The sequence below is a fragment of the Chelonia mydas genome, chromosome 11 (genome assembly GCF_015237465.2).
Source record: "Chelonia mydas isolate rCheMyd1 chromosome 11, rCheMyd1.pri.v2, whole genome shotgun sequence".
Taxonomy (NCBI): Eukaryota; Metazoa; Chordata; order Testudines; family Cheloniidae; genus Chelonia; species Chelonia mydas.
Genome location: NC_051251.2, coordinates 58228709 through 58242893, shown reverse-complemented (window position 1 = coordinate 58242893; position 14185 = coordinate 58228709). Strand labels below are relative to the sequence as shown.

Genomic DNA, 14185 nt, shown 5'->3' with positions numbered 1-14185 from the left:
ATTCGTTTTCACAGCTCAAGGCCTGGGTTATATTTGTTCTGCATTGCTTCTATCTAGGGTTGCCAGGCATCCGGTTTTCAACCGGAATGCCCGGTTGAAAAGGGACTCTGACAGCTCCAGTCGGCACCGCCTATGAGACGGTTAAAAGTCCAGTCAGTGGCGCAGCAGGGGCCTGGGGTTAAGGCAGGCTCCCTACCTGCCCTGGCTCCACGCTGCTCCCAGAAACGGCTTCCAGGTCCCTGCGGCCCCTAGGCGCTGGGTTGGCCAGGAACTGGGAGGCTCTGCGCACTGCCCCCACCCCGAGTACCAGCGCCATAACTCCCATTGATCGGGAACCGCAACCAGTGGGAGCTGCGGGGGGCGGCGTCTGCGGGCGCGAAGGCAGAGCACACTGTGCAGAGCTGCCTGGCCGCCCATGTATCTAGAGGCTGCAGGAACCTGGCGTCCGCTTCCTCAGAGCCACGGTAAGCATCACCAAGACCCCGCACCCCAACCCCCGTCCCAGCCCAGAGTCCCCTTCTGCACCGCGAACCCCTTAACCCTCACTCCCCTGGCCCAGCCCGGATTCCCTCCTGTACCCCAAACCCTTCATCCCCAGTCTCACCCGCAGCTGGAGCCCTCACCCCCCCCAGTACCCAACCCCCTGCCCCAGCCCAGAGTCCCCTCCTGCACCCCAAACCCCTCATCCCTGGCCCTACCCCAGCGCCCACACCTCAATCCCATACCCCCTCCCACACCTCAACCCCCTGCACCAGCCCACTGAAAGTGAGTGAGGGTGGGGAAGAATGAGTGACAGAGGGAGGGGAATGGAGCAAGTGATGGGCGTGGCCTTCTCAGAAGGTGTGGGGTTTGTGTGGGGCCATGGAGAAGGAGTGGTGCAGGGGTGTTCAGTTTTGTGTGATTAGAAAGTTGGCAAATGGCAACCCTACTTGTAACTTCTGCTTCTGGCCCTAGTAACCAATGGCAACAGCAGGTGCAGATGAAAGCAAGGGATTGTATGTTTGCCTGCCACACTGCCAGCAGGATGAAAATTTTCCTACGGTGCCAGACACTATTAGCATGAATAGTGCACTGCATCATGGCTACCCAGACCTACAGTAAATTTTAAAAAAACATATAATGTTCAAATCCAGTATCACAAGTTTGATTTCAAACCAAGACGTAGTCATATATCTGTCCTTAAAAGAACATTGTTTGCAGTGTTCTTGCTGCTACAACACTGCATTGCCTCTGTATCTTTTCAGAAGTTGTTCGCAGTGATGACGTAGTCATGTTGGTCCCAGGACATTAGAGAGACAAGGTGGGTGAGGTAATATCTTTTATTGGACCAACTTCTGTTGGTGAGAGAGACAAGCTTTCCAGCGACACAGAGCTCTTCTGGGAAAGGTTTTCAGAGTATGTTTACGCTGCAATAAAAGGCCCCTAGCACCTAGTTACAGAGCTGACTTGGGTTTACAAAGGTCGGGCCACAGGGCTAAAAACAGCAGCGTAGGTATTCGGGATTGGGCTGGAGCCCAGGCTCTGAGACACCATTACTTCCTTCCCGCAGGAGCCTAGAGCGGCCGGGGTCCAGCCTGAGCCCAGACACTGCAACTGTACAGCCCCCCACGCCAAAACCCGCTGGCCTGGCCAGCCACCGGCCTTTCACGGCAGTGTAGCCATGGCCAGGGCGACACGGCTAAACACAAGCTGGGGCAGACCGCTGTCCCACGTAACCAGTTCATCCCCTGTGGCGGGAAGGGGCCTGCTACCTCCTCGGCAGGGGTTGAACCCCCTTCCCCCGTCCGGCCCACTACCCCCTGTCCCCTTTCTGGAGGCGTTCCCGGGAGGCACTGGCAGAGAAAGACGCGGACCACGCGGCGCGGCAGCCGCGCAAACCGATCGCCTCCCCCGGCGGCCCCAAACACTCGGCGTCAGCGAGCCTCACCCACTGACGTCACTAAGCGCACCGCGCAAGTACACACAGGCACGAGGGCGCGTTTTTTTCCGCGACTTGCGGGCACGCGCGCGGTGCTGAAGGGCGGGCGCGCCCCTCTCCCTCCCCGCAGAGGCGGCGGACGGGCACGCGCATGCGCACCCCTGTGTGACGCGCGTCCCTGCTCCAGAAGGTTCTCGCAGTCGGCGGCACCATTTTGTGCGTGTAGGGCGGACTCGGAGGCTCAGCAGCACTAGCAGACCCCTGAGGTAGCAGCGGCACCAGCCGGAGCGGTGAGTCGCTGGTTGGCGGTGGGGTAAAGGGGAGCGGGGGGGGGTACTGCCCCCCGTCCGTGTGTGTCTGTGGTGGGGGTGTCGTTTCCTGCCCCAATATAGCGGGGGGGGGGCGCGCGGACAGATATCGCCGCCCCTGGCCCTGCTTGAAGCCCGGGTTATTGCCCCCGCCTCGGCACAGGTGTAGGGTCGCCGCCATTTGCCCCTGCACGGCTGGGCGGGGTCTTGTTTCCTGGGTGCGGGTACGGTCCTGATTTCGGCTCATGGAGCCGCCCCACCCCGTGAAGGCTCCGATAGGGTTGTTGCGGCCGTTAAATGTGTTAATCCGGGTATGAGCCCCCCCCCCCCCCCCGCCGCCATGTTCTGTCTGCTCTGCCTTGGCTAGCGAGAAAATGGCTGCGGCTGGTCCCGTGGGGGGAGGCGCCAGCCGCGGCCTGGCGGGGCCAGGGTACGCCCCTGCCTCGCCCCAAGGGCCTTCGGTCGCTAGTGAGAGACCCGGCTGAAGCTCGTTCTCCTGCCCCATGGCGGGGCCGTGCTGCCTCGGCCGCCTGCCCAGCCAAGGAGGGACGTGGTGGGCGCTCTGGGGGGCAGCTGCTGCCCCTGGGTATTGGGGCTCCGTGAGGGCGCGGGAGAGCGGCCGGGCCGGGCCGGGGGGCTGCAGACCCGTTGAGACATTAGTGACTGCGCAGCCCTGGAAGAGGCTTAACACGTGTAGCGAGGTGAGCGCAGTGGCCTGATTCTGCCTCGTTCGTGGAGAGTTACGGGGTTTCAGGAACAAGGGCCGATGCTGAGCTCCCATGGGAAGGGTTAGCTGAAGGTCCCCAATCGAGAGTGAACGGGAATGTTGTTTTGCCTCCCCTGACTCATCAGAGTAATACATTAGAGAGCATCTGAAAGTACAAGGGCGGCAGGATTGCTAGCGTTGGAGGCACAGCAAAATGTCCAAACGGGGATACAGGGTGTCAGGTTCATATTTATGTTGTGTGTGTGTGTGTGGCAGGAGTGTGTGTTAGGAACTTGAATTGGTTTATGGTTGAAGGGTGGGCTAGGAGAGAAGCTTTGAGTGATATTTTTCCATTTCCTGCCTTTCCCTTTTTTGCAATAAATTAATCAGACTGTGTACATTTAAGCAGTTCACAGTGATGTTTTGGTAGAGGCTTGAGAACTTCTGGTAGGTGTAGTAAGGGGAGGAAGGTTTGAAATACTTTCCTCATGGATTATATTTTCTAAATGTACAACCTGGCCTAAATTCTTATTACTGAGGGACAATCTTCACTAATTGCTATATTTATTCTTTCCACAACCAACTCTCTGTATAACTATTCATAAGTGATGTACCTGAGTATTCAGATTCTGATATCTAAACTATATTGTTAAATTTATTCACCTCAATTTGGATTATTGCTAATTATGTACTATATGACAGGTTTCAGAGTAACAGCCGTGTTAGTCTGTATTCGCAAAAAGGAGAAAAGCATCCGATGAAGTGAGCTGTAGCTCACAAAAGCTTATGCTCAAATAAATTGGTTAGTCTCTAAGGTGCCACAGGTACTCGTCTTCTTTTTATATACTATATGTATTTGTGGATAATCTAGGCACTATACCCAGGGGTACAGACACTCATTTCTTAACCTGTGTTATATAATTTTTTTTAACATTGGCTTTAATAAAGTTTGTAAGTATGTTAAAATACACAGAGTACCTTGCTAGCTTTTAAAGCATGCTGGCTTCTAATTATGGATGTTGAGGTGAACAATTTTTGCTAAAAAATTGGATTTAATGGAGGGTGGAATTTGAAGGAATTTCCACTATGAACAACTCTGCAGACATGACTGAAGTTCTTAATGAGTGGTACCTGCTAGAGTCAGAATATTTGAATTGATAGCATTTCCTATAAGAGGTTAGATTAGTGGTCCATGTCTATATGGATGTAGATGTCTTGATTTTTTTTGGGGGGGGGGGGGGACGGGACACACATTTAGGGGTGGAGCAAAAAGAATGCTATAAAACCGTAAAGTTCACTGGGAAGGCTATTTTAATCTCTGTTAGCTGTTTAGATCACTGTACTATTTATATTACATTATATTGGTAAATTGTAACTGTATTTAGGATAGGTTTCAGAGTAACAGCCGTGTTAGTCTGTATTCGTAAAAAGAAAAGGAGTACTTGTGGCACCTTAGAGACTAACCAGTGTATTTAGGATGTAATTTTAAAGGGGGAATTGGCTTGTCTGTGACAGATGCGGCATTCCAAACGAACTGAGTATCCTGATTGGGATGAAAAGGAAAGTTGGGATACCAGAAAATGCAGCAGCAGCCATAAGAGAAAGAAGAGATCACACAGCAGTGCACGGGAGAACAAGCGCTGCAAACATAATCACTCCAAAGTTTGTGATAGGTAAATAAATTTTGGATTTTTAATCATGGTAAACTGCTAAGCCTTTGTTGTAAGAACTGTTAAGTTTAAATTTCAGTAAGTAGATAAGCAGATCTGTTAACTTATTTTGTTAATATTTTCTTGATGCAGTATTTTGTAGATATTTAAAGAGTGAAGCCTTCCTGTAGGAATTGTCTTAATGATTCCACTTGACATAAAATGATGTCAATTAAATTAATTTGTTTTTTATTTCTAGTCATTATTCGGAAGCCAGCTCCATAAATGAAAGAGATCATCATGACCGGCGTTACATTGAAGAATATAGAAGCGATTACAGTCAAGTGTATGAAAATGGGCACCATCACAGAGATCACGAAAATGGTTATCACAACCACAGTAGCAAGTCTTCAGGCCATAGTGGGAGGAGTAGCTATAAAAGAAAACACAAGACATATCACAGTGCCTCACATCATCATTCACAAATGGTATGAGTAATTTTTTAAACTTTTGATTATTATTATTTTTTTTTTTGGGAAAATAACTTCTCATCTGAGCAGTAGCAGTCAAGTGTGCGAGTTCGGGAAGGTCTTATTTCTAATATTCATAGTAAATTATTCTTTCTGTTTTTTTTCCCCCCTTGGATGAGAAGTTTCTGTATCACACAGATATACTCGCTAAACCCTAGAGCATATAATTGTTTATCAGATAAAATTCCACTGATGAATGAGTAATAACCATTGACTAATTACCTTTATTTAATAATTACCTGAAACATAGGTATTGCCCCTCATATATCTTAAAATGTAAGTCTTCATTCGTCATGAAAGGTACATATTTCCATCTTGCTCAAAATCCAAACCATTTATATGCAAGCTATTACTTAAATTTACTTTTGTTAAACTTAGTAACTTTAATGATTTTGAAATAACAAGGAGAGGCATATGTGCAGTCAGGTTTTTTTTGCAACTGTTAATTAACAAAATGTCTGATAAACAAGTGCAGTCTTGTTTTGAGTATCCGACATGCATGCTGCTTATCCACTGGCAGGGCATGCTGTCTGATCTCTTAATGTAGTTGTGCTTAACTTCAGTTGACAGAACAGTTGAAGACAATATGGTTTATACCAGTGGTTCTCAAACTTTTTTGTACTGGTGACCCCTTTCACATAGCAAGCCTCTGAATGCGACCCCCCCCCCCCCCATATATAAAAATGTGTTTTTAATTTATAACACCATTATAAATGCTGGAGGGAAAAAGCGGGGTTTGGGGTGGAGGTTTACAGCTTGTGGGGCCCCCCCCCATGTAGTAACCTCGTGACCCACAGTTTGAGAACCCCTGGTTTATACTTTTTGATAACTCTTTAACTGAAGCCGTCTGGAGTAGATTTATCTTTTTGTGACTTTTTTATTTATTCTGAAATATTACTCAAGAAGAATGTTTAATTCAGATGAATACTTTAAACTCAGATTTGTTTAACTTGGGTATCCTAATTTGGCCACAAGGCTATTTTATATAGAGAAGTAAATATAAAATCCTGCTGTTTTACAGCATTAGACTTGCAAATAAGGACACTGCAATCCTAAAATAAATTTCAGTGCTTCAAGTGAACCATTTTTTTAAAAGAAAAAACAAATGTGTTGTAATTTTTTGTTGCCTTGCCACTTTGAGTATCTTATCTGAAAATCTGTTCCTTGCCATGTTTTTCTCCTGTAACATAAACTATGTGCCCTGTGAATTTCTGGGGACTGAATTTGAAATTGCTCCTGCCAACCGTTTGTGGCCTGGCGCGTATCTGAATGCCTGAATATCTCCCCGCTGAATGAATTTCGTATTCTGCCCTGAATTCACTCGGGTATATTGATTGGCTGGACGATCTTGGTGCCGCCCACATGCCGTTTCCAGAAGAGTCACCGAAGGAAAAGATCCAGGAGTGTAGAGGATGATGAGGAGGGTCACCTGATCTGTCAGAGTGGAGACGTACTAAGTGCAAGATGTATAGAATATTTTTCAAAATTTATTAACTTTTCAGATAGAATAATTTCTTTTAGAATAAGATGTCAGGGGCTTTGGAAGTCTTTTCTTTCTTTCTTGATTTTTTTTTTTTTATTTTTGTTTGCTTTTGTGGGGGGGTTGTTTTTCTTTTTCTCTAGAAATTAAACATTGATATTCATTTTCCAAAATAGTAAATGAAGTTAATGAAATTTGGAATGACATAGCTGTAACTGTTTTGATGAGTTCAATAAAATAAATATTCTAGTTTAGAGATGTTTAGTTACACTTTTATAGAGGCACAGCCTAGATTAATCTGCATTGATAGAATTTAGTTTTGTGAATAACTAATTAGAATATCACTACTTCTTTGATTGAGATTTTTTTCTCTTTTAGATGAAATTATTGCTACTCTGGGCGAAGGTGCTTTTGGAAAAGTAGTGGAGTGCATAGATCACAAAGCGTAAGTAATTTTTTCTTGTAAATGTAACTTTCTTGTCAGTGCCAGCCTGGCCTGGTTTACAAAACGGTTTCACATTTGTAGTGAATATAGACATTTTATGTGAACCTTTAAAAAATTTTTTTGCTGGTTAGTTTTCTTGACTGTCTTTATACTCATTGCTTTTCTATTTATATATAATGGCACTGATACAGACAAACTACAGTTCATCTTTGACCAGTTAGAGGATCACATTATGCTACAGCTGTCTGTACGTGACTTCCATTTTGATTCATTGAGAGTTGTTCACGTGCATCTCTGCGGAATCTCATTTCTATAGAACAATAAACAGCATGATTTAAACAGTTTACTCTTCTCTATCACACAGTTGCAAGGTTACTGTTTATGAAGGTGCAGTCTGATTTAATATTTGGATTATCTGTATATAACAAGCACTTGATGACTCAAGAATACATACATTTGCATTCAATTTAATGGACTGCTTAATTGACAGTCAATAGTACCTGTTTGTATCTATAATTATTGTGGAATCCAGTCTACACTCTTATTGGTTACATAGTTCAGTTTGCAGATATCTCATTCCAGAATGTAATTTTTACTCGCTTATGACATTGAAGAGAACTGTAAATCCAATTTCTGACTATCCCAAGTTTTAAGATGGCTGACATACACCACATCTTAGTATATCAAACTTTTATCCAGTGCTAACCTGGGACAGAGAGAGACACGTGTATATAGTCTGTAACTTGCTATCATGTTGTCCCCAGATGACTTTATTTTAGTACATAAAGACTAAAAATAAAGTGGTAGGATAAAATCAAACTTCTCAAACTGAGATGCAACATAATTTATGATTGGGCATATTTAACACATTAGAATGAAAATAATTAGTGGGGAAAAATTGATAAGTTTTGTGTCTGAATATATGAAACTTTATGTTCTTTTAAAAATAGGTTTAAGGATGAAAAGCACTAAAATCATGTTGTTGTGATCATTTGCTAGTTAGCTGGGAGTTTTGGAGTTGAATTCTGCTGTAAAGGAAACTTGTGTGAGGTGTTATGGTGGTTGTGTTATAGTTCTGCAGTTGTCTATAACCATTCAAAAACTTTTATTTTACAGGGAAGGTAGACACGTAGCAGTGAAAATAGTAAAAAATGTTGATAGATATTGTGAAGCAGCTCGTTCAGAAATACAGGTATTGGAGCATTTAAATGCATCAGATCCCAGGAGCACATTGTAAGTATAGAATTAGAATGGAAGATATTTTAGTTTTAGGATTTCTTCCTTCCTTTGACTCTTTTCTAAAATTCCTCTGACTTTCTTAAACCATAATTGTAATATTAAAATTAAGTACTAAGATTGACATTGTACTGCCTAAATAATCCAGTAACCTTATTCTGTTAATTCCTTCCTTTGTCTCCAATGCTTATTATCTTCCCCAGTGTCCTATCTCATTATTAATCTAGATTTTTAAACCCTTCGGTGAAGGGGACTGTATTTTTACTTGCTATTTAATTATGTATGCTTCTGGCCCTCCACAAAATTATTTCTGTTTGTGGTTTCAGAGTAGCAGCTGTGTTAGTCTGTATCCGTAAAAAGAACAGGAGTGCTTGTGGCACCTTAGAGACTAACAAATTTATTAGAGCATAAGCTTTCGTGAGCTACAGCTCACTTCATCGGATGCATACAGTGGAAAATACAGTGGGGAGATTTTTATATACACAGAGAACATGAAACAATGGGTGTTACCATACACACTGTAACAAGAGTGATCAGGAGAGGTGAGCTATTACCAGCAGGAGAGCGGGGTGGGGGGACCTTTTGTAGTGATGATCAAGGTGGGCGATTTCCAGCAGTTGACAAGAACAGTAGGAGGGGAAATAGTTTTTGTTAATTGTATCCAGTTTGCAAATTAATTCCAATTCAGCAGTCTCAATCTCTTTGGTCACTCAATTAGACCTAAAAGTGGCAATTCTTCAACAAAAAAACTTCAAAAACAGACTCCAACAGGAGACTGCTACATTGAAATTAATTTGCAAACTGGACACCATTAACTTAGGCTTGAATAAAGACTGGGAGTGGATGCGTCATTACACAAAGTAAAACTATTTCTCCATGTTTATTCCCCCCTCCCCTTCCCCCCCCAGTTCCTCACATGTTCTTGTGAACTGCTGGAAATGGTCCACCTTTATTATCACTACAAAAGGTTTTTTTCTCTCCTGCTGGTAATAGCTCACCTTACCTGATCACTCTTGTTACAGTGTGTATGGTAACACACATTCTCATGTTCTCTGTATAGATCCTTCACAAAATCTCTGTTAACATGGTTCTGTCAGATCTCTCAGACACCACCATGCTGGAGAGCCTTAGGCAGCTTGCACAGTGCTCTCCCTTCTCCACCTTTCCTTGAAAGGCTTTTTTTAAACTTTTGATCTCAAATCTCCCATCATGGTAAAATGGCTGTCAGGGGTTCTCAAACTTTTTCTTTCTGAGCCAGCATGTGTACCCCTCCCCACCCCCCCAACATGCTATAAAAACTCCACAGCCCACAACTATTGTCTTTCTGCATATAAGAGCCAGGGCCAGCATTATGGGGTAGCAAGCAGGGCAGTTTCCCAGGGGACCCTGCAAAGCTAAGTTGCTCAGGCTTCGGCTTCAGCCCCGGGTGGCGGGGCTTGGGTCACCAGTCTTCAGCCCCATGTGGTGGGGCTTCGGCTTTCACCCTTTGTCCCCAACAAGTCTGATGCCAGCCCTGCTTGGTGGCACCCCCAACCCCAGGAGGTCCCGGACTGCTGGTTGAGAACCACTGGGCTGTGTCACTTTGAAGTGGAGCTTGGAAGTGTGCAGTTGGCTTGTGGTTGTCCTTGATGTCAGCTGGGAGATTGCTTATCTGTAATTGTTGTGTTGCCTTCCCTTTAATTCTTCTAGTTCCCAGTTAAGCTAGAACAATACATTCAAACAGGAAAATCTTACTATATATTGGGATAATAACTGCATACTCTCTGATCAGGTCAAGTACTGATATGCCTGCTTATGTAGCCATTTTATGTAAACACTTGACATAGCATATCTGCTGTATTACAGTACATTTTACCGGGTTTTTTGTTTACAGTCGCTGTGTACAGATGTTGGAATGGTTTGAACATCACGGTCATGTTTGCATTGTTTTTGAACTACTGGGACTTAGTACCTACGACTTTATTAAAGAGAACAGTTTTTTGCCATTTCGGCTTGACCACATTAGGAAGATGGCATATCAGATTTGCAAATCTGTAAACTGTAAGTATGTTTAATATTTTTCAGTTGTTGAAATTATTATTCTTTAAATAGCATGCTAATTTTCATTTTCTCTTGCAGTTTTACACTTGAACAAATTGACTCATACAGATCTGAAGCCTGAAAATATTTTATTTGTGAAGTCTGACTATGTAGAAGAGTATAACCCCAAACTGGTAAATCTATAGTTTCAAATTGTTCTCGCTACAACATATCTCTGGGGCTTATTCTGTTCATACATTTAATGCTGTATATTTCATTTTTAGAAACGTGATGAACGCACACTAAAAAATCCAGACATCAAAATTGTGGACTTTGGAAGTGCAACATATGATGACGAACATCACAGTACTCTAGTGTCTACAAGACATTACAGAGCTCCTGAAGTTATTTTAGGTCAGAAAACACTTGAACTTCAAACCAGCTTATTTAGAAAAACTGTATTTTTAGTTATTTCTACTCATCTGCAGTGCTTGTTAATTCTGAAGCACCTTTTTGTTACATTATTGTCCTAAGTAGTGATTCTGATATGCAGCATTTTTTGAGGTCAGTTTGCATTTTCAGACCAAGTCTACTTTTTCTAGAGCTGGTGTTGCTTAAGAAGATAGTTAACATTTTGGCAAACTTATACTGGATTTCTATGCCCTAGGCCATTTACTTGCTAGCAAGAGAACTCTGCTTTCAGTTGCCATCATAGTATAATGGATGTCAGTTGTTTAATTTACTAATCTGTCTACATCACCACTTGGGAGTAGGTTAACTGCTTAATATCACTTAAAAAGGGTATTGCTCTTCCTCCAAAAAAAAAAAAAAAAGGATATGAATCTTGCAAATTTTTTTATTTTTGACAGCCCTGGGATGGTCACAACCTTGTGATGTTTGGAGCATAGGCTGTATTCTCATAGAGTATTACCTTGGATTCACAGTATTTCCGGTAGGTAACTATAAATTTTTCATATGGGGGGGAATACTTTTCTATAGCCATTCTGATGGTGAGGAAACCATTTGTCCTTTTGTTTTGTAATGGGAACATAAAGAAGAGAACATACAGCTGCACAGAAATGACCCCTGTTCACTGTGAAACTTCTCTCTGCCTATGTAGGCACATATAGTATACTACCAACATGGTTATTGATACATTAAAAAAATTCCAAAATCCAGCTTGTTCTCATTGTATGTCACTTATGGATCAGAAAAGTTGTCTTCAGCAAATAGATTCAAGATCCTAAATCCGTAACTAAAATATGTAGCTTTAAAACTGAAACATGAGTAAAACAGTGGCCCCTTTAATTTCCAGTCCCAGAGTTCATGCTTCTGTTTCCCTTGCAATAGTTAGGTACGTTGCTTGGGCATGTCCAAGTCTTAGGAGGTATAAAGCTTTACTGAGGCAATGCATCTATTTCAACTGTAAGCTTTATTTTAATGACTTCTGTGTTGTAGCAAGCTATGCTGAAGTTGTATTTCTAAACACATTTCATTTTAAACATATGACCCAAAAAAGGCCAGTCTCCTGGATTTGCTTGTAGTAGGAACAAGTTGTTATGGGAGAGAAGGTAGCTTTTAAAAATAAAGCTTTAATACTTTAGCCTTGCTTAACTGCTTTTGTATCAGAGCTCGGTGGGACTCTGAATGTTTCTAAGTTTAGATGAAAACATAGAGCTTCCATTAAACTTTCTTCTTTGACCAACTCTATTATTAAAACAGCCCACCACCTCAAATTCTAATACTGAAGGCTGATACTGGTATTTTTTTAACTTAATCTGCCAATGTGAGGGAAATGTTGCTTAGTTTTGTGATAACATTTAGCTGTAAATGATTTGTGGAAGTTGACATCTACAAATAAGCTTCTGTCAAGTGAAAAGCCAAGGAAGTACAGTTGTCAAAATAGGAATTAGAAAACTTTACAATTTTATATTAATCCACACATCTACTTCATGGTTTTTCTGCAGTTAACTTGGGGGGGAAAAACAAAACACCTTAGCATCTCTTCATGAATAGACTTTTAAACAAATTAGAGGAGGGTAATAAGCTAAACATTTTTACTCTTTCTTTAGACACATGATAGTAAAGAGCATTTGGCAATGATGGAGAGAATACTGGGGCCTTTACCAATTCACATGATAGAGAAGACCAGGTAATTAATTATACTCAAACCTGTTTGCTTTATAATGGTTTAAAATCAAGTAGATTTTAATTTCATCTAAGTTACAAAGTTCCAGTTCATATGTTGGTTAGATATCCAGAGTTGTGGCTGAGAACAGCAATGTTCTGCTTTCCTGGGGCTGTGGAAAATGCACATGAGTGTCTGAGGGGCATAGATATCTCAGGACAGTGTAATATTGACTTGAGCTAACCAAAAAAAAAAAAAACACAACAAAACCTGCTTACCTCTAGCTACCTATGCTGGCTGCAGTGAGTTCTGCTTCCAGTGTGCAGAAGTGATGGTCTGCAGAGGGTAGGTAGGCCTTCAGAAAGGTTGCTTCTGTGCACTACCCTTTCTGCATGGTTGAGGCTGGACCTAGGTGAAAGTTGGCAAATGAGCACTGACTTACTAAGGAAAGACAGGAATGGAACCTCAGCACAGGTATCTTCATCCCGACATGGGGGTGCTTGAGCTAGGTACTAGTCCTTTCTTATTTACTGACAGGGACAAACAAATTTAGTTCTGAGTACAGTATTTTTTTTTAAATTGATTTCCATAATTAAACTTCCTCTTCTGGATCATGGTCCAGGTTTACCTCACCTCAGACTGAAATAGGTCAAATGTCAGTTATGTACTGATACATTGCAAAGGATAATTTATCTGAGTCAAACCTGTTCAGAACAAATACCCTGTTTTCTTCACTTGTCCACATCTTTCTGCTCTGTCTTCTGATGTGTCAGGTGGGATATGTGATTAGATTAGCCTGGTACATCCATTTCTATATGATAGCATATCTGCTCTTAAGTGTTGTTACTTTCACAGTGCAGTTTTTAGAAGGTATTAACAATACACACTTCTAGCCTCTTACCAAAGGATTAGTTGAGTTTTGGTCATATTACTGTTTCAGAAGATTGGTTTGTGATTGCCTCTCAAACAATTTTATCTGCAGGAAGCGCAAGTATTTCCACCATAACCAATTGGACTGGGATGAACATAGTTCTGCAGGTAGATACGTTTCAAGACGCTGTAAACCACTCAAGGTAAGAGTTGATAACTTTGTCCCATGAAGAAGAAAAAAAAGTTTCCTCAACTAACATTGCTTTTTTTCCCCTCTCCTTTTTTAGGAGTTCATGCTTTGTCAAGATTTGGACCATGAGAATCTGTTTGACCTCATTCAAAAAATGTTGGAGTATGACCCAGCCAAGAGAATTACTCTTGATGAGGCCTTGACCCATCCTTTCTTTTCTGCCCTAAAGCAGGAAAATCTATACTTATAGTTCTCCAGAGCAGATTATAGACTGTGTCAGTCAACAAAACATAAGATTTATTTATTTTGTACAGTTAGCTTTGTAAATGTCCTGTTTGTATCATGACCATGTTTCTTATTTGAACACTTAAGTTTATTTCAATAAACCTGCTTGAAATGGCTTCTATGCAGCAGTAGTGGTTCTTGAAGACAGTAATAAACTAATGTAGTCTAACAGGGTGGTTGGTTTAGCACTTCCTGTGTTGATGAAGCAGGAAGATTTGTTTACAACAAAGCCTAAAGGTGTAAAGTAATTAGAAGTTACAAGAATGAGGGTACACTTGAGTCACCAACAGATGTGGGGCTAATAAGAAATGAGCAGGTGAGGTAGACTAGTTTACATAAGGAGCTAGATGGGGCATTTGCTGTATTTTAAGCTAGTTTATGCTGAGGAAGCTGTACCTCTAGTAACTATTTTAGAGGGAAA

The 14185-nt window shown here is 42.2% G+C and overlaps 1 protein-coding gene across 4 annotated transcripts; it reads left to right on the top strand.

Moving 5' to 3' along the window:
* Positions 1 to 160: 160 nt before the first annotated feature.
* On the top strand, positions 161 to 13880 carry CLK1 (CDC like kinase 1). 4 transcript variants are annotated; one of them, XM_043524827.1, is made up of 14 exons: positions 161 to 464; positions 1245 to 1300; positions 4448 to 4605; positions 4841 to 5069; positions 6487 to 6577; positions 6970 to 7036; positions 8153 to 8269; positions 10146 to 10312; positions 10391 to 10485; positions 10576 to 10705; positions 11161 to 11243; positions 12364 to 12443; positions 13402 to 13492; positions 13577 to 13880. In XM_043524827.1, the coding sequence occupies exons 3-14, from the start codon at positions 4448 to 4450 to the stop codon at positions 13727 to 13729; spliced, it is 1461 nt and encodes a 486-aa protein (XP_043380762.1). In that variant the 5' UTR covers positions 161 to 464; positions 1245 to 1300; the 3' UTR covers positions 13730 to 13880. The 4 variants fall into 4 exon arrangements, with proteins under 4 accessions (XP_043380762.1, XP_037769111.1, XP_007071923.1 ...); XM_037913183.2 differs by lacking the exons at positions 161 to 464; positions 1245 to 1300 and adding an exon at positions 1935 to 2208; XM_007071861.4 differs by lacking the exons at positions 161 to 464; positions 1245 to 1300 and adding an exon at positions 2783 to 2927.
* The last annotated feature ends 305 nt before the right edge of the window (positions 13881 to 14185 follow it).

Bases quoted from the DNA above. Each gene is read 5' to 3' on its own strand.
- CLK1 (XM_043524827.1), top strand. From the start codon at position 4,448: ATGCGGCATTCCAAACGAACTGAGTATCCTGATTGGGATGAAAAGGAA. The intron at 10,486-10,575 runs GTAAATCTATAG...TTTCATTTTTAG, and splicing joins AAGAGTATAACCCCAAACTG to AAACGTGATGAACGCACACT. The intron at 12,444-13,401 runs GTAATTAATTAT...TTTTATCTGCAG, and splicing joins CACATGATAGAGAAGACCAG to GAAGCGCAAGTATTTCCACC.